We start from the raw sequence: 18,463 nt of genomic DNA, 5'->3' as shown, positions 1-18,463 counted from the left end.
TAAAAGGTAAATACGTTGTTGAAGCCATAAAATTATTCCATTATTTATTCATTCATCCATTCGTTCGTTCATTTATTTTTACAAAATAATGGACAAAAACATGAGGTTGTGAAGTGTGCAGTCATTGCCCTTTGCATTAAAATGCATCTGAATGGATATACAGGCAGGATGTCTGTTGAGTGGTAGGATTAGAAGTGAGTTGATGGCCAATTCACCTGAAACACACCATATGCAGGGAGAACACAGCACAACATAGGCCGTGTGGCCCAATAGGACGAGATGCTTCCAATGACAAGCGACTCTGTGAGGACAGGAAGCCACTGTACTTTGAAGGAGGAATGTTCTAGAGCACGGTTTTGAGTGTTTTCTGCATCCAGCTCTCATAATACAAAGACAAACTGGCATCGGTAGCTTGTGCTGAGACTCTGAATACTAGTTGATCCTGTCCCAGCTGTTTCCTCCTTGAAACTTAAGGAATGATGCACGTTTTGACACGGGGGACATAAATACGCTCCTTGTCCCCTGGCCTGTCACATGAATGATGGAACAAATCTGTCCATGAATCAAAGAAGTTGATGACTTTGAAGCTATCCATGTGCAGATTGTATTGACATACGTTGATAGAAGGAAAATTCTGCTTACCCCAGTTTTATACAAGTTCTAGTCCAAGTAGGGGATGGATATTCTGAGTATCTCCCAAAGGTGAGTTTGAAATAACAGTGACAATCCCATTTTACATAGGAGGAAATAAGCCAAGAAATTAACTCAACTGGTCATGGTAAATTATTCACAGATCCACATCTAAGCCTTAGTCTGCTTTCTTCCTCTCCTTCTTCTTATTTAGGATTTTATTCATTTATCTGAGAGAGAGAGTGTACATGAGGCAGGAAAGGGGCAGAGGGACATGGAGAAGCTGAGCAGGGGCGAGGGACTGGATCCCAGGACCCTGAGATCATGACCTGAGCTGAAGGCAGATGCTCAACCGACTTGGCCACCCAACGCCCCTCTCCCTGGTCTTCTCCTGCGTCTGTACACCCGTGACCACAACGTGTCCAATTTTCCATCTGCATGGCACCTATATCCATTACATCCCACTCAGTTTTTCATTCTGATCTTAAGAAAAGTCATTAAATTTCAGAAACTAATCTGCACACACACACACACACACACCCTGAAAAACATACTTCTTTGCCTTTCACAATTTTAAGAAATTGCAAAATGTATAAATTATATAGATAGACATGAGGCAAGGTCTGCTTATTGCTTGAAATATTTTTTAAAACATTCTTCTGAAAGTATTTCCAAAAAATGCCCTAAAATGAAATGGAAAGCACCCGTTACCTGAGACATCCATTAATTTTCCAGTTTCCTATAACATCATGCTTCTTAAAGGGGTGGCTCAAAGCCCTACAGACACAGCAAGGATGTGATTATTCTGTGGGGGTTGCTACAGTGACTATGATGGAGAAGGGCTGCATCACATTCCTCATGAAGTAATAAAAGGACAGACCGTAGTTGGACACTGTACTTATAAGATCTGTGATTGCTGAGACTGAGCACCCAGAGCCCAACCACAACTCTAGGTAAGCTCTTAGGAAAACTTTGAAGAAACGACTTCAGTCCTGCCTTATGACTCAAAAAAGAGTGGAAATTAGTGCTGTTTATGGTAGCTCCCAGTACCTTACTGCAGCTCTGCACAACTACGTCAGCCTTGAATAGAGTGCGGCTGTTTCTGCAAAGCTGTATGTTAGGGCATCAAGTGGGATCGCTAATAACTTTTTTCTTTAAGTTGTTTTTTTTTTTTTAAGTTACCAAGGAAGGTTTATGGTGTCAAAACATTTATGACAAAATAAGAAAGGGGGATGAGACATATTATTCATTATAAAAGGCATAAATGATTTGATATAAATCATCTGGGTCACAGGGAGCCAAATTTTTTAAAAAAGTGTTGGATGCACAACTGCGATGGTTCTCCCTGCATCCATCCTGGCTTCTGAACACACCTCTGCAAAGCCTACTGGAGGGTCAGGACGTCACGGGGTGGGAAATGTCTGCCTCTGGTTTCTCCTCCTGCTGTTCGCTCTGCAGCACTAACTGCTCTTCATTCTGCCATATGCAGGTGACCCTGGCCCACCTCCCTACCCATCTGCCTGGAGGATGTGCCTCTACCTGGCTCTCCCATGTGGGCCCTGCCATCCTCCACCTTCTGTGGTCCCCGCCATCCTCCTCCCTCTGTGGGCCCCGCCGTCCTCCTCCCCATCTGGGGCCTCCTCTCCCTCTGGCCAACCGAGCTGAGTCCGGCCCCCACTGTCCCCTCCAGTCGCCCCCCTGCAGACCCACCAGGTGTTCCCAGCTCTGAGCTGCCCCAAGGGGCCTCCACTCCCATCGGGCCCCAGGGGAGCACCAGTGCTGGTGACGTGCCCCTTCAGGATGGTTTCCCACCAGGGATCCCTGTCTGGGTTGGTTCCAGGGCTCCTGAGGGTCCTCGGCCTCCCTGCAGCCACAGGAGCAGCAGAAGCAACACCCGGTGTGCAGTGGCAGGTGGCAGGCATGCTCGGGCCAGCCCGCAGACTTGGGTCGCAGCCCCAGGACTTTCCCGTCTCACCTCCTGACACCTAAGCCGTGTCCCCCGTCTCATCTGGTTTTGCACATGTCCTTGTTTCTCCCCCAAAGCAGAGTAACTGATTAATAATTGCGATGATAACCAGTCAAGCTTCAGTCAATGTGCTACCGGGCAATACTTTCCTAATATAACTTCCGCCCTTCCCTTCAGAGGCCGTCATAAGCATGCTGGGGCTCCTCAAAGGACGACTCGGGGTTCCCCGGGCAGAAGGCGGCATGGGGTTTAGATCCCTGCCCCTTATTTTTTCTTTAAGATTTTATGTGAGAGACATAGAGAGAGACAGAGACCCAGGCAGAGGGAGCAGCAGCCCCGATCCCGGGACCCTGGGGTCACGCCCTGGGCTGAAGGCAGGTGCTCCAGTACTGAGCCCCCCTGGCGCCCGCCCCGTGTCCCCTCTAAGCGCCTTGGCAGCAGGATGCCATGGGGACCTGACCCACCTTAGCCAGCAACCAGGGCCCTCCTGTCCCGTGACTACAGAGCTCGCAGCATGCTCCCCTTTTCAAGCAGGAAGGGGGAGGATCCTAGACCCCAAGGGATCATAAGCGTCAGACACCCACAGTTACCACTACCCTGCTAATGGGGCCATCTGGGTGATTACTTTCATCTTCTCCTACTGATCCCTCAAGAGAAGGAGGCAAAGGCGGGTCACGGCAGGCCACACGCACACGCCCCCGAGGCTTAGGCCTTATCAAACACAGGGACACAGAAACAATCCTCAGACCGCGTGATCATGCTTTGAAGATCACAAAACTCCTGTTATAACTATGTGCATACGACGTACTGTTACTAAGGATGACAAGGCAAATGGGAACCTGTGACCTGACTTTCTATGATTCTTTGAATTCCACAGAGAATGAGGAAGAATGACCCATTTCTTTAAACGAGCTAGGTGAGGAAATGCAATCAGTCTCTAGGACCTGCATTTAGGCTTTAGGACACATTTCTTTAAAGGACACTAAAAAAAAAAAAAAAAAAAAAAAGATAAAAATAGGCAAAACAATGTACACTATACAGATGAGAGACAGGAAAGGAAAGAATGTCAAACTTCTCATATTTTTAGGGTCGGAAAATATGGGTTCTCTTAAGCTGCGTCCGACTGTGTTTTCAAAGTCCCAGCAGTTCCAGACTGAAGAGACGGGGGTGAGACACTACAGACACTACAGCGCTTTGGGCGTCCTGCTTAGATTTGCAAATCCGGATAGTTATCATGTGCTCGTCTCTTTAGTCCAAAGAAAAGTCAGGACTTGAAGGGACGTTAAAAAGGAATGAAATAGGAAACTTCCTGGTTCTCTAATTCTACCTTGAGTTTAAAAAATACGTTCCTTTGAAATAAATATCACACGTCTACAAAGTGAAAGTAACCGAATTCAATTTGAACTTCGTGAATCATGAGTAGTCAGTTTCCTTGCTATGAAAACAAGTGTAACATGACCTGTTTTTTTTCAAGACGCACACGTAGCCTTGCACGCGCGTGTATGCATGTGCCTGTTTGCATGTAAGCCCACATGAGCAGGTGAAACAGAAATATCTGTTAACAGGTTATTAATCTGAGTGGCTGAGTAGGGTTTGCACCACGGTGGACAAGAGTAGCCAGGGGCGATGTTTGGACTGGAAGGAGAGAAAAAGAAAAAAAAGATGATTAAACATCCAGCATAATTAGGTCTGACCCCATTCGTGAGGATCTGTAAAATTGTATTGTGGGTATAGGTAAATAAATAGATGTAAATTAAAGATGTGTATATATATATATGTATGTGTGTGTTTAAATAATATTAAATATTAATACTAATATTTAGTATTAGTATTACTAATATTTAGTATCAGTATTAATATTTAGTACTAATAGTATACTAATACTAATAATATCAAAACCTCATTTTGTTTGTTTTGGGATAAGACTGTGAAGAACAACCATAAAAATCTTGAAAAATAGGGTTTTGTTTCCTGAGACCTGGTGTGAGCCTGGATCCATCCATCCTCTTAATTTTACTCTGAAAGTGAAGCATTTTGAAACAGAGGAAATAATGTCTGGGTGGCGGGTGTCACAATGCCGTCCCAGGGCAGCCCCGTCACTGTACTGCAGAAGGATGGCTGCAGACATATAACCGTGAAGTACCATAGCGACCTGATCTCCTGACTTCAGAAGCTTAGGCCAAGACTGCAGTTTGTATTTATGGAGACAGAACGGGGACCCCTGTGACCCGAGGGCCAGATTGCCTGCACGGTCAGAGCTCAGCTACTGTTCCCGTGTTTCCAGCTGTCACTTGCACTCCCCTTCGCATTTCTTAAGGGACGCGGCTGCGTGTCACTCGGTGAGGTGCAGCTGCACCTTGACTCCTTCTCTGGTCTAGGTCCCATGTCCTCTCCCTGGGGACACATGCTCGCTGGACCAGCAGACAAGCACCGTGATGGCCCTAACTATATTTCTCCAGCAAGAAATAGATGGATAGGGACACCCGGGTGGCTCAGCGGTTAAGCGCCTGCCCCTGGCTCAGGGCGTGATCCTGGGGTCCCGGGATTGAGTCCCCCATCGGGCTCCCTGCAGGGAGCCTGCTTGTCCCTCTGCCTGGGTCTCTGCCTTTCTCTGTGTCTCTCATGAATAAATAAATAAATAAAATCTTTTAAAAAGCAAGAAAGAAAAGAAAAGGCGATGGATCTTTCCCCATGGCCACCATTCAGGAGCCAGCACGCGGCGATGGCCTCGTGGCCAGGAGCTGTATTTCTTATGGTAGAAATTTGTCGTCACATCATGTAGAGAAGGAACCTACTGTTGAATCATTAAATTCTACAATAAACGAAGAGGTACGTTTGGGGAGTGTTAAGTAAGCCTCCACCAGGTGCCATGGGGTGGAGAGGACACCGCGTGGCGCGTGGGCACGGGCTGGGGCTGCGGGCCCGGGCGACTTACTCTCGTAGTGGATGAGGAAGCCGACGCTGGAGCGGCTGTTGTCGGTGGTGAACAGCAGGTACATGAAGTGGCCCGTGCTGATGAGGAACTGCGGCGCCTGCGTGCCGTGGTACTCCCCGATGAGCGGCGATGAGCTGGCTGGGCCGTCGCGGACCTCCAGGGTGTCGTAGTTGACCTCGGTCTGAAACCTGCGGAGGCCCGGCCCGGTCAGAAAGGCTCAGCGGCGCCAACAGCCCGGCCTGCCCCCTGCTTCCGCTCATCCGCTGCCCCCCCCCCAACGGGGGGCGCCGGGAATCAGGGATTTGGACCCACACGGACTTAAGAAACACCATGAAACGGGGCACATAGGACGTGGAAGCCCGGAGCAGTTTTCTAGGAGAGACTGTACGCCCTGCGCCCTCCAGCGCGCTGAGTGCTCAGCCGTGTAACAGCCCCGGGGCCAAAACGTGGCAGTCCTTAGCTCCCAGATAATAGTGATAAAACATTTGTGAGCTAGACGAGTGTTGGAGACATGAAGAAAAGGTAGAAGGAAGGTGGGAAGGAAAAGAGAAAAAAAAGAGCTCAATTAAGAAACACTGATTAGTGGACAATTACGACGCTCGTCCAACTGTCCCGAGAGCCGCGGCTGTGCACGGCTGTGGACGCCTTAAGATGCGCACACGGAGAGGAACGGTCGCTCAAAGCGAGACAGTAATTCAAAATACATGGGGAGACTTTAAATACTTTTCTGGGGAAATTTTTTTTTTCTGTGCCTTTTTAAGCGGCGTAGACGGTTTCTGGACACTAGAAGCAGAGGGTAGGTTAGGCCCAGGTCCAAGCCCAGAGCTGGACACAGAGCCCAGAGTCACAGGCGCCGAGGAATGATGGTCTCGGACTGTCGCGCCCCAGCGCCGGCTGTGGCCTCGGACGGCGAAGCTCTAGGACAAAGGCCACCACGCAGACGCCTATTCTGCTCCGTGAGCTCCTCTGGCAGAACCAACCCGAACGGTCGCGTTTCTAAGTTTCAGGATCTGTTTTGGTGACACCCCCCGACACTCATGGGTGTGAGGCCCACGTACAGGAAGACAAGGGTTTTTTTCTTACCTGTCGAAAGTTATTTTGATGGAGTGTCCCGGTTTTGCTTCGATGATCCATTCACAGTTTAAAGAATCTTTGTAATACCCGGGCCACCCGGGGGGCAGGATGAGTCCACTGGCGGCTGTCAGGTGTCCACCGCACGGGGCTGAAAGAGAGAACGGCGGTCAGCGGGCCCCAGCCCCGTGGGGACAGCTCGGCCACCCCGGGCCACCTGCCTCCAGGGTTCCCGCTGGGCGAACCCCACATCAACTGCACCCACAGAAGCGGAGCACGTCCGCCCCGCAGCCGGGCAGTTGGCATCCACCCGCGGCCAGGTGCCCGTGGTCTGAAAGCCCCACGCACGAGCAGGCCAGAAACGGCTTCCGCGGACCATCACACGCAGTCGTCGCGACAAATTCAGGAGGAACCTCCGATTGAGACCCCTGTCTTATACGTACTTGTAACTCCTCGTGTATCTCTGGGCCAGCAGACAAAATCATTTGGCAAGCAAAACAGAAATACCATGTGTGTGAGACACAGATGCAATATTTTAATGACGTGTCTTGAGCTTATCCTGTTTACGTTACATTTGTTTTACTAAAATGACTTGCCCCCAACATCATACTAGCTCATTAGTGGATGTTATGGAACAAAGCAAAGTTTTCAGCCTGGATAGACACGGGGTTAACCGGCATCCGGCCTCACCAATGCCCCAGGATTGTAAAGGGGAGCTTCCGGGGAGGTATGCGCATGCCGCTCAGGAAAAACGGGTTTTGCACGTTTGTATACCCTATAGGAGTCTTAAAAAAATAACATATATTGAACATGTTTCTGTCCAGCCCCCTTTTTTTTTCAGATTTTCTTTGCAAAGTCCTTTGCCGTCTTTGCCATCAAATTTGTAAATCGACAAATATCCAAAAACGTAAAAATGTCCCTAGTTAATATATATATATATATATTTGGAAAAATACGGCTTTTATGGAAAATTGCCAATGAATTAAAATGTTGAAAAACTGTGCTCCCTCTTAACCCAGGTTTTGAGGCTGGAGAAAACCATCTGAGGAGGCATCTGTAAGGCGCCACCGGTGGCTGACGTACAGGGGAACCGTAAGGAAGAAGAAGGAGCATCACCCGCGGGAAGCGTTAGCTCCACTCGCTCTGAGCTGGCCCGACCGGGACCCCGACCCCGACCCCGACTTCGCCAAGCCCTGGGGGACAAGAAAGCAGCCGTGTCTGGAGCAGATTCCTGCCCGTCGGGGCCCCCCGGGCCCACGGGGGAGTCGCGGCCAAGCTGCCCCACAGCTGTGTCTGCAGCCGGGACCCGGGGAGTGCCGTGCCACCTCCGGCTATGTGGGGTGAGTGGGGTCAGCCCGTCCCTGCACCCCTGGGAGCGTCCCGTGCACCTCTCTGTGGCTTGGGGCTCTTTCAGTGTTCAATCTTCAAACAGTTTTTTTTTTTTTTTCCAAATCTCTCTTTAGGTATTTTGTTTATTGACATTTTGCACTTTTTACTTGAGTCATTTTGAGTAATTTACGTTTTATTAGGAATCCACCAATTTCATGGAACGTGAACACTGGCTGCCCTAGGCTCAACGATGTATTCTGCTGCCCCTGTTTTCCCCCAAAGTTAACTTGTGTTTTTAGTGACGATGAGCCGTACTGAAACCCATGGGCAGGCCAGAGGCAGAACAAATAAACATAAATCTCTCACCCCGAGGCCAATTTATACCCACAATGTGCTGCATCCAGTAAATTCTGCTACAATAAATAAACATGATTTTTTTAGGAAATTGCTTTATTGTGAGCCTTTTGCTCTTTTTATTTTTTTTAGCCTTTCGCTCTTTATGTGAAGTTATTATTAGTAAGAATGACTTATTGTTTTATTATTATGTTGAATTATTATTTTTGTAGTCATGTTTTCTTCTATTTTGCTAAATTCCTAAAATTGTCTTGTCTCCTAATTCTCTGATCAGACTCGTAGAAGCTTTGTCTATTTTTTTGATAAAAGCAAAGAATCCACACTTACAAAAAAAATTAAAAAAAAGAATCCACACTTACATTCTTTCAAATATTTGATTTTTATGAATGTCCATTCCAATTTTTTTCTAAAGTGTTAAGATCAAAAATAAGTTCCTTTGCTTTTTTGTCTTTTTTGTGCAATACTGGGGCATCTGTCTCCTAGTCCAGGCTCCTTGTCTCATGTTATCATAATAGGAAGGTTTCCCACGGTTTCTGGGCAGCATATGCCGTGCGGCCTGAGGCTTTCCCACACAGTTTCCTTAGAGTATTTGCAGTTTTATCGGTATCACACGTTTCCACTGTAACCAGTGTATGAGCAGCTTGTGTGGCCTAGACCTCATGATCAATTATAGAACTGATTATGACAAGTGATACTTGAGAAGAACAATAAATGAGCATATTCTCTAAGGAACTTGAGGTTCCGTCCGTGTCTTTCAATTAAATGAGTTTGTGCTACTGAATCTTTCATTTCCCATCTGATTTTTTTTTTCCAACTAGATCCACTTGATTCTGAAAATTGCATTTCTACTTCTCTTCAGCAAGGACGCAGATTGAGGTATCGGCTTAGTTGTATCATCAGGGACGATGACGCATCAGGGATGCGTTCTCTCTCTGAGATTCACCGGGCCCAACGACTGGGTTTCTCACTATGCGTAAATTAAAAAAGAAAATCTCTCTCACCATTAACTAGTCCTCTGTGTGAACAGCCCGTGGCTGAGTTCTGATTGAACTTCTCTGAAGGTCTCATCCCAATAATGAGAGAATGGTCCGTTCACATTTAGCAGGATTCTTTCTCTTTCCATCGGACTGTATCCGGAACATCACTGCCCGAGGAGAGCCCCATCCTTCTCCCCTGGCTGCCGAGGAGCATCCTTGCCCTACAGCTTGCAGCAGGCCTGTATACGGCCTTTTACAGCGAAGCACGCCCACGGCAGGGAGAATCGTGGCCAGGAAGGAGCAGACCCTAGGAAGCACTGTCTTATCTTTTTTTTTTTTTTTTTTTTTTTTTTTTTTTTGCTTCTTTCCTATTAAATTATTCCTGCTTCACAGCCAATGGTGACCTGCTTGAGTGGAGCAGGACCAGCAAACACGTTCACACAGGCACTGGTACTAGCACCGTCGGAGCACCCATGAGTGTACGTTTGCTTATTTAGAAAAGGGAATTACCTACTTACTTATTAGCATTAGATACAATAGAGTATTTAAAAGCTGTACATTAGGGCAGCCCGGTGGCTCAGCGGTTAGCCCTGCCTTCGGCCCAGGGCGTGACCCTGGGGTCCCGGGATTGAATCCCGCATCAGGCTCCCTGTGTGGAGCCTGCTTCTCCCTCTGCCTGTGTCTCTGCCTCTCTCTGTGTCTCTCATGAATAAATAAATAAATAAAATCTTTAAAAAAATAGTAAAATAAAAGCTGTACATTTAAACTGTGATTAAAAACAGATAAGGATGGAAATCCTTCTATCATATCCTTGTCCGTTAATTTATCAGTTTTCTATCCCCACGTGGTGCTCATCGTCCGCCACACGGAGCACCTGATGGAAGGGTGGAAGTGAGGACGCCTTTCTGGAGCTTTACCAGAATCCTGATCCTCAGGTTAACGATGCTGACTCTGGCAGCGGGGCGGAGGGAGGGGGTCGCTGCCGGCTGCCTAGCTAGGGAGCTAGTTCTTCCATGGTTAGATCTGGTTCTGCTCGGACTGCCTGTGTGCTGACACTAGGTCTATCATTCCAGACAGGAGAGTGACCTTCAACTCTAGCTTGCGCCTGACACATTATTTCTTTCAAATTCACTTATTGTAAAATAAACCCTTATTGACTGAAGACAACTGAGAAAACAAAAAGTAAACAATGGGGGAAAAATCACCCATAGGGACGCCCGGGTGGCTCGGCGGTTGAGCCTCTGCCTTCTTGCTCAGGGCGTGACCCCGGGGTCCTGGGATCGAGTCCCTGCACGGAGCCTGCTCAACCCTCTGCCTGTTTCTCTGCCTCTCTCTGTGTCTTTCATGAATAATAATAACAAAAAAAAAATCACCCATAACCGTGATTAACATTTTGGTGCATTTTCTCTTTTTCAGGCTCTTAAAACCATTAGTATCATGAGATACTTAAATATTTATACATTTTCAAAAGTGACCCATTACAACAAGGTGGTCATGGTATCTGGTCTTTCATGAGACAGTCTATGACGACCATATGCAATGTTATAATCATTGCTGACGACACATGCACCCCGGGTATGGATGTGTGATGATGTATCTAATGTATTCTCTGTTGTTTGAATTTGAATTGTTTGTGCCTTTGGTTGTTATAGTTAACGCTGCAAAAAGCATTTTTGGAAAAAAAAAAAGACATCTTTTCAGAGTTGCTTGCATATGTCCTTACAACTGGAAATACAACTGACAGCTCAAGAAGTAAGAAGAATTTTAAGAGCCTTAATGTGAATTTACACGATGATGCCATAGTTTTATACCCTCAACAGCAAGGCCAGAAAATGTCAGGGATTCCTCAACCTTGCCAACAATAAATACATCTTATTAATGTTCCAAATCTTTGCCCATCTGATAGACGGAGATGGCACTTTAGCTTTGCATTGAAATTTGTGATTTTGGGCCCATTTCAAAAGGCTACATACTAGGTGATGGTAATTGTGTGGCATTCTGGAGAGGCCAAGCTGTAGAGATAGTGGAGAGATCAGTGGTTGCCAGGGGCTGGGTGCTGGGGGAGCAGGGAACGGGGGAGTACAGTGGGTACTTAGCAGGGAGACCGCACCGCGACACCACAATGATGGATACGTGGCATCACATGTGTGCAAACCCACAGAATGGACAGAGTCAAGAGGGGCCAATGGTGTGACTGTGGGCTCGGGGTGATAATGGTGTGTCACTGTGGGTTCTCAGCACAAATGGACCATCTGGGGGGGACGTGGGTAGTGGGGAGGCTATGCCTGTATGGCAGCAGCGGGCATGTGGGAAATCTCTGCATCTCCCGTTCGGTTTTGCTGTGAACCTAAAAATTACTCTTTAAAAAAAGTTTAAAAACATATTTCTTGTACTGAAGATACATCTTTTTTTTTTTTTTTTTTTTTGAGATACGTATTTCACAAAGACTTCTTATAGCTCAGTTGGCCTGGGACATTTTGACAGGCTGTGAATATGATTGTACGTGAGCATTTTTCATCTGAGTAGACATCAGGGGTAACATGGTCCTTCTGCTGTGCCCACCTCCCCCTCCCATAGTTAACCAGAGTAGAAATGTCGAGAAGAAAATTAGGCAGCATTTATATTGGTCACATTAAGGGCCATATGACGGCACAGCTGCTAAAAACCACGCTGTTGCTCTAGGTTGAAGTACGTGCCCCCAAAATTCATATTTTGGATTTTTAATCCCAGCCCCTGAGGATGTGCTCTTATTTGGAAAGAGGATCCTTGGAGGTGGAATTAGCGAAGATGAATTATTAGCAAGGCTCTAATCTAATGTGACTGGTGTCATTAGAAAGAGGAGGAATCCGGAAACCGAGGTGCTCGCTGGTGGAGAAAGCTGAGCTGGAGCTGCCGGCGGCCGAGGGAGGCCTGGGCCTGGCCCTGCTGACACCTGCTCGGGGGCTCCCGGCCTCCAGGACAGGAGACGCTACCTGTTTGCTATTGAGCGCCCGGGTCTGCGGCACTTTGTGCTACGAGCCCTAGGAAGCCAACGTGGTTTTTGTTAGGTTTGGTTAAGGTCGACCAAGTATTTGAAAGGAAAATAACCGGCAAAGGAGAGCAGAGCCGCACCTTCGCAGCGAGGGACGGTGGAGCTCCAGACGACATTTCCGTCCTGCAGGATGCACGTGATGGACTCTGACCCCTGGGTTTTGACAAAGCCATCATCACAGTGGAAAGAAACGGAACTCCCAAGTAGAAACCTGTCACCAAAACGCCGTCCGTTGATGGGAATGCCAGGGTCATGGCATTCATTCTGACCAAATGCTAAAAGAGGAAAAAAAAAAAAAAAAGAATGAAAATACTTAAATAGTAAGTGTGTGTGTTTGAAAAGAAAGGAACAAAGGCCTACTAACAAAGCGATTTATTGTTCTAAGTTTCAGTTATACATTTACAGATCGATAAATAAATGCATTAAAGGAATACGATATTGGGGTCTCGTAAGACAGAGAAAGAATAGATGGATGGATATGGATAAATATAATCTATACTACATTTCACGGTTTGAAAGCACCTTCACGCTACGAACGTTGAAAAGTATGGAAGGTGCTGGAAAGGATTTTGGTTCTGACACATCTGGGTTAGACTCTCTGATGACCTGATTAGATACCCTGAGCTACAGATAAGCAAGTCGAGCCCATATGACGTTAAATGAGACAACTACTGGCAACTGCTGAGCAGCGCGTCTAAGAGGAGGAGGTGGCCCGTAAACCAGGGTCTATAACTCGCTTAACATCCTCGCCTTATTTCATTCTCTTAACGATGCATTTAAGTAGATATCGGAAATACACTCTGGTTTGCAAAGGAGGACCCGGAGACCAAGGGAAGACAGGCCTCTTCCCAAAACTCAGTAAGTGCCTGCAAGTGCCCGCGTTCTAAGCTGTGGCTCCAGGCCTCTCGGGCCTCGTGCTTTTTACTGTACTGCTTTGTTGTGTGGGGGACGTGTGGGTGGATGGGGGAGGGAGGGAGTGAGGGAGGGGGAAGGAAGGGGAAAGGGAAAGCGGGGGCAGGGACGCTCCGGGCTGCCCGGTCAGGGCAGGCCAGCAGCCCAGGTGAGGGGCGCGGAGCTGCTGCGGGTGGGGGCCCCGGGCCGGGCCGCCGCTTACTGGTGTAGGTGATGTTGAAGCCGCGGCCGGTGGTGGAGTGGTCGGACTGGAACTCCAGGCGCACGACGTGGCCACTGCTGGCCAGCTGGGAGGGGACCTCGTGGCCCGAGAAGGTGCCCAGGACCGCAACGTCGGAGGCGCCATCATCCTTGACGGCGAGGAAGTCGAACTGTGGCTCCACGTCGAAGTCGTTGAAGATGAGGTGGATCCTGCTGCCCGGCTCAGAGATGATGAGCCACACGCAGTTCATGTTGTTGCCGTACTCCTCGGGGTAGTTGGGGGACAGGATAATCCCCGATGACGCCGTGAAGTTGAAGAAACACGAAACTGTGAGGAGACACACATGCTTTCAGGCAGGTTTGCACATGTGCCACGCGGGGCCCACGAAAGCCACACTGGGCCCGAGGGTGAGGCACAGCCGCAGAGCCCGGCCACCGGGTGACCGGGGTGACTGGGGTCCATCCCGCAAGCCCGACCCTCCCCGGGGAAGACTGCCCGGTGCACGCCACGCCTGGGGCCCACGGGCAGCCCACGGGGAGCCCACAGGGAGCCCACTGGCGGTCCAAGGCGGCCTGGTCGGTGATGGCCTGCGACCGCCCTGCACCCGGGGCAGCCGCTGGGGGCCTGCTGACCACTGCGGCCCAGAGCAAACACCGACGTGAGCAGCGCCTTGGTGTTGCAGGAGCAATTTCAAGTCATTTATTTTTTTAATATTCATAGGGTAATGACTAGTAAGGAAGGAAAAGTCACACCGATGTCGGGTGTATGAGGGAAGCTCCGTGGATGCGGCCTTCGGGCGGGTGTGCCTCACTCGGCTCAGCCACCCCCGCCTGGGACCCTGCGGGGCTCCTCCCCAGGCTGCCGCAGTGTTCCAGGCCAGGCTATGTTTACTGACAGCAAACACTTTGCTTCTACATCGCCTCGAGGTGCGCCGCTGCTAGTTTGCTGGTTGGTGGGACCCTCTGCCGGGGGGCAGCCGCCGGCTCTGCAGGGGACCCCGAGCCGCTGCTGCACACGCTCACCGCCCGGGGTGCGTGTGCGACACTATCAGGGTCGGGAAGGGCATCACCGCCCGACACTCCCCCACCAGCCGCCTCTGTTGCCCGGCCTCTTCCCCCTCATGACCTCCCTGCCCCCCCCAACTCCCCCTCGCCCCGGGCCCAGTACTCACATACACAGCTGGGCTTGTTGCCCGACCACTGGTTGTTCTGCTGGCACGTGATCACCCGCTCCCCCACCAGCTCGAAGGCCGCCTGGCATTCGAACGTGAGCGTGTCCCCGTGCAGGAAGCTGCTGCCTGCCCGCTTCCCGTAGGCAGGGACCCCAGGGTCCCCGCATCCTCCCTTTTCAATTTCTGAAAATGGGAAACAAAAATGAACCGTTAACAAAAATACCCAGTAAACTTTTTTTTTTTTTAACAATTCAGAAAATGAACCAGGGGTTCCTTTGTGCCGGTGGAAACATATAGTCTTTGTTAAAAGTTTCAAAAGGATGTTCATTTCCTCTAACAATTAGAAAAGCCTGAAAAAAAGGTGTCATTCAACTTGAAGGGCGGGTACTTAGTGTATCGTCTTTTAAGGGAGCCGACCGGCCCCACAGACTTGCCGGCCCCACAGAAGTGCTGACGCCTCCTCCCAGCCCACATACCGCCTACCTGCTGCCACTTAAAGGTAAATACCAATTGTTTTAATCTATCTTTTGTAAAAATGTAAACCCAATAATACAATTACACAATAACACAATGATACAACTACAAAATACAATTTTTGTAAAAGATGTAAATACAATAATATCCTTCATCCTCATTCTGTTGTGAATATTTAAATCATTAAATCCGCTTGAATATTCATTCCCTTAATCTTAAAAGTCACTTATGAAACAAAATTAATACACTGATGATCTTCCGACGGAAAGAGAACGACACAGAATCGAGCCCCTTCTCATTAAAACACAATGCGTTTAAATGCACCAACATTACGTATGTGTTTCAATGTTGTCTCTGTGTTAAATGTTAATTATGCAGAATGTATCAAAAAAATGTGACTTATTTATTCAGACAAAAAAATATATTTTTTTAAGGGCCAAATATGCATCAGGCCCTTTTCTAGGTAATGGCCGTAGTAGGTAAGGACTGAACAAACAAGTTGGGATTCTCGCACTCGTGGGGCTCACGATGTATGGGGAGAAAGGATAACATTTTTTAAATGTATAGGATTTCCGATCATGACGAGTGGTTGGCAGCAAAATGAAGAAGTTCAAAGGATTACAGAGTAACAGATGCCGGAGGAAATGGGTATAAATCAGCCCTGAGGGAAGTCGAGGTCAGCCCTTCTACGAAACAGACACCAGCCCAGTGTGACTGGTGCCAGCAGCTGGAAAGGAAGGAAGGGGCCTCCGTCCCCCTTGAGCAGCCCGTCCGGCTGTTGTGCAGAGTCGGGTGGAAAGAAGGCGTCGCAGGGTTTTAGGATGAGACATGATGTCAGCTGAATGCAAGTTTAGAAGATCACTGCACGAGTGGTGAGTGGTGAGAGGGAGAAAAGTGAGTGTCAACAAATACAGGACGGTCTTCATGCACATCAAGATGCATCTACTGTTGGCAAGGATGTGGAGAAACGGGAACCTTTGAATGCTGCTGGTGGGAAACACGACAGAGGTTCCTCAGAAAGTTGAAAATGGAGCTACCCTAGGACCCAGCAATTGCACTACGGGGGATTCACCCCAAAGATACTGACGTAGTGAAACGATGGGACACCTGCCCCCCGATGTCCACGATAGCCACACTGTGGAAGGAGCCTCTGTGTCCTTAAGCAGATGAAAGGTTGAAGTTGATGTGGTTCATATGCACAATGGAATATTACTCAGTCGTCAAAAAAATTTAAATCTTGACATTTGCAACCATGAAGATGGAGCTCGAGGGTATTATGCTGAGCAAAATAAGTCAATCAGAGAAAGACAATTACCGTAGGATTTCACTCATATGTGGAATTTAAGAAACGAAACAGACACTCATAAAGGAAGAGAGGAAAAAAAAAAAGACAAAATCAGAGGAAGAGACTAACCGTGAGAGACGCTTAATCATAGGAATGGACAGGGCTGCTGGAGAGGAGGGGGTGGGGAGATGAGGTAACTGGGTGACGGGCACTAGGAGGGCACACGTGGGGATGAGCACAGGGTGTTAGACAAGACGGTGAACCACTGACCTCTGCCTCTGAAACCGATAATGCAGGATGCGTTAATTAATTGAATTCAGATGCATCTATTGGTCCTGCTGCTCAGATTTTTCAGGGGCTTCCTCCGATACCTCGCGGTGACCAAGCACAAATTCAAATTCAGGTTTCGTTAGCGATCTAACCACTTTCCCATCAAATTAACCATTTGGGGGATGTTTGGAGAATGTCTCAGGACTGAGTTTCTGGACGGTCTGCCGTGTGGGGAATGGACGCAGGCCCAGGGGCTGATCCAGGACGGCTTAGCCTACGTGGGAGGAGAAACTGGTCTTCCCTGAGTGTCTTGGAGCACAAAAGAGGTGAAACCAGCCCGCAGGATCATAAAGGCACCAGGACTTTTGGTGGATACGGTGTGCTCGCATCGGTCTCTACAAGCAGAACAGCGATAGAAACGCAGGCGGGCGTTGAGTAGCAGGTTCACTGCGCTCCAACCTTACAAGCCACCAAATGAGGAAGTTGGCCCTTATGCTGACGGTCACAGAAGAGCCAAAGTGTCCCCGCGTGCAACCTTGGCTGAAGAAAGCCCCAGAGAACGGGTTTCCTTAAGGATAGATCTCTGAGTTCAAGCTCTTGGCATGACTTGACCAGAGCGAGGAGTGGATTTACCTGAATTTAATTCTTGGGATGCCTTGAACCACGTTTCTTCCGTTCAAGACAGTTCATTGGAATGGTTGATAACAGAAAAGGCCTTGCATTTGGTGTGGCCTCCCAGTTGGGTAGGGGGCTTGGCGCCCCACCCCCCGGCAAAGGACACAGTCCTGAGGTCAGCAGTCAGGATGCCAGATGGGCTCTGCGTGGCCCCGAGAGCAACGGAGTCTCCCCACCCCCATGCACACATCCTCAGCTCCCCCCTCGTACGTCGGAGGATGGCTGGGCCCCCTAAGCTACGTGATCCACACGAAGTCCCCAGCAAACAGGGCTCCAACCATTAGCCATTACTATGATTGTTAGCAAACCTTCGACTTCTAGAAGTTGGTTCTGCTTCCGTGATGCTAAAAGTCACCGTTTCTTTTTACAAGGAAACACACGACGGCATGTGGGATACCACTACCTTCCCCCGGACTGCAGAGGGCTCGCACATACACCTGCTGCAGCTTGGCCCGCGGTGTGGTCGAGATGGATGGAGATCGTCTGCCCCCACACTGAGGGTCAGGAGCGTGCCGTGGTCACTTATTCCCACCAAGGATGATGTTCATGGGTCCAGATGCAAGGGCGGTGCTGGCCCGGAACAGAACCTGCTGTCCCACACGTCACGTCCGCTATTGGGTGCTCTGCATAGACTAGTGACCAGCCCCGAGGCGTCACGGTCTGGTATCGGGAGGGGTGTGCAGTCAAGTGGGTCTCACTCTTCAGCCATACAAGAAATACAAACGTGGCCCATGAGCAGACCTGTGAAACTCCATTTGGGGGAGTTTCTGGAGGACATTCTACACTCCTGACCCTACACACGGTGTCCACTCTTCCCCGCAAAGAAGCGTGACAAAATCCACACAGATTTTGAACTTTCCCTTGGAAGTCACTTGAGAATCTGCTTCTTTAAATATTTTAAATATTTTAAAAATAAATATTACGTATTATATTTATTTTTTATTTATAGTATTTTTATTATATTTATTTTTATTATATTTATTATTTTATTTTTAAAATAAATATTTTAAATACTTTAAATATTTTTTTTAACAAGTAGAACAAATGGAAGATGGAGAATCAGTGTGGACATTGATACAGGAACTGCATCAAACCTCTTTCCGTATGTAGTGAAATGTAAGATGACTCCAAGATGACCTTGACATTATTTTTTGGAAAATGTACTAGAATTTGCTAGTGAT

General features: G+C 48.4%; 1 protein-coding gene across 2 annotated transcripts in view; it reads right to left on the bottom strand.

The window, feature by feature from the left end:
- Positions 1-18,463, bottom strand: part of CSMD1 (CUB and Sushi multiple domains 1) — a 1,871,666-nt gene that overhangs the window by 348,205 nt on the left and 1,504,998 nt on the right. For both annotated transcript variants that reach the window (XM_072763911.1, XM_072763912.1), the window contains exons 13-17: positions 14,579-14,761; positions 13,408-13,734; positions 12,374-12,568; positions 6,615-6,753; positions 5,532-5,719 (exon numbers count right to left, since the gene is read on the bottom strand). In XM_072763911.1, the coding sequence (XP_072620012.1) occupies positions 5,532-5,719; positions 6,615-6,753; positions 12,374-12,568; positions 13,408-13,734; positions 14,579-14,761 (1,032 nt within the window). The remainder of the gene's footprint in view (positions 1-5,531; positions 5,720-6,614; positions 6,754-12,373; positions 12,569-13,407; positions 13,735-14,578; positions 14,762-18,463) is intronic.

The sequence above is a fragment of the Vulpes vulpes genome, chromosome 7 (genome assembly GCF_048418805.1).
Source record: "Vulpes vulpes isolate BD-2025 chromosome 7, VulVul3, whole genome shotgun sequence".
Taxonomy (NCBI): domain Eukaryota; kingdom Metazoa; phylum Chordata; class Mammalia; order Carnivora; family Canidae; genus Vulpes; species Vulpes vulpes.
The sequence above is the reverse complement of the archived record's forward strand: the minus strand, read 5'-3'. Positions and strand labels throughout refer to the sequence as shown.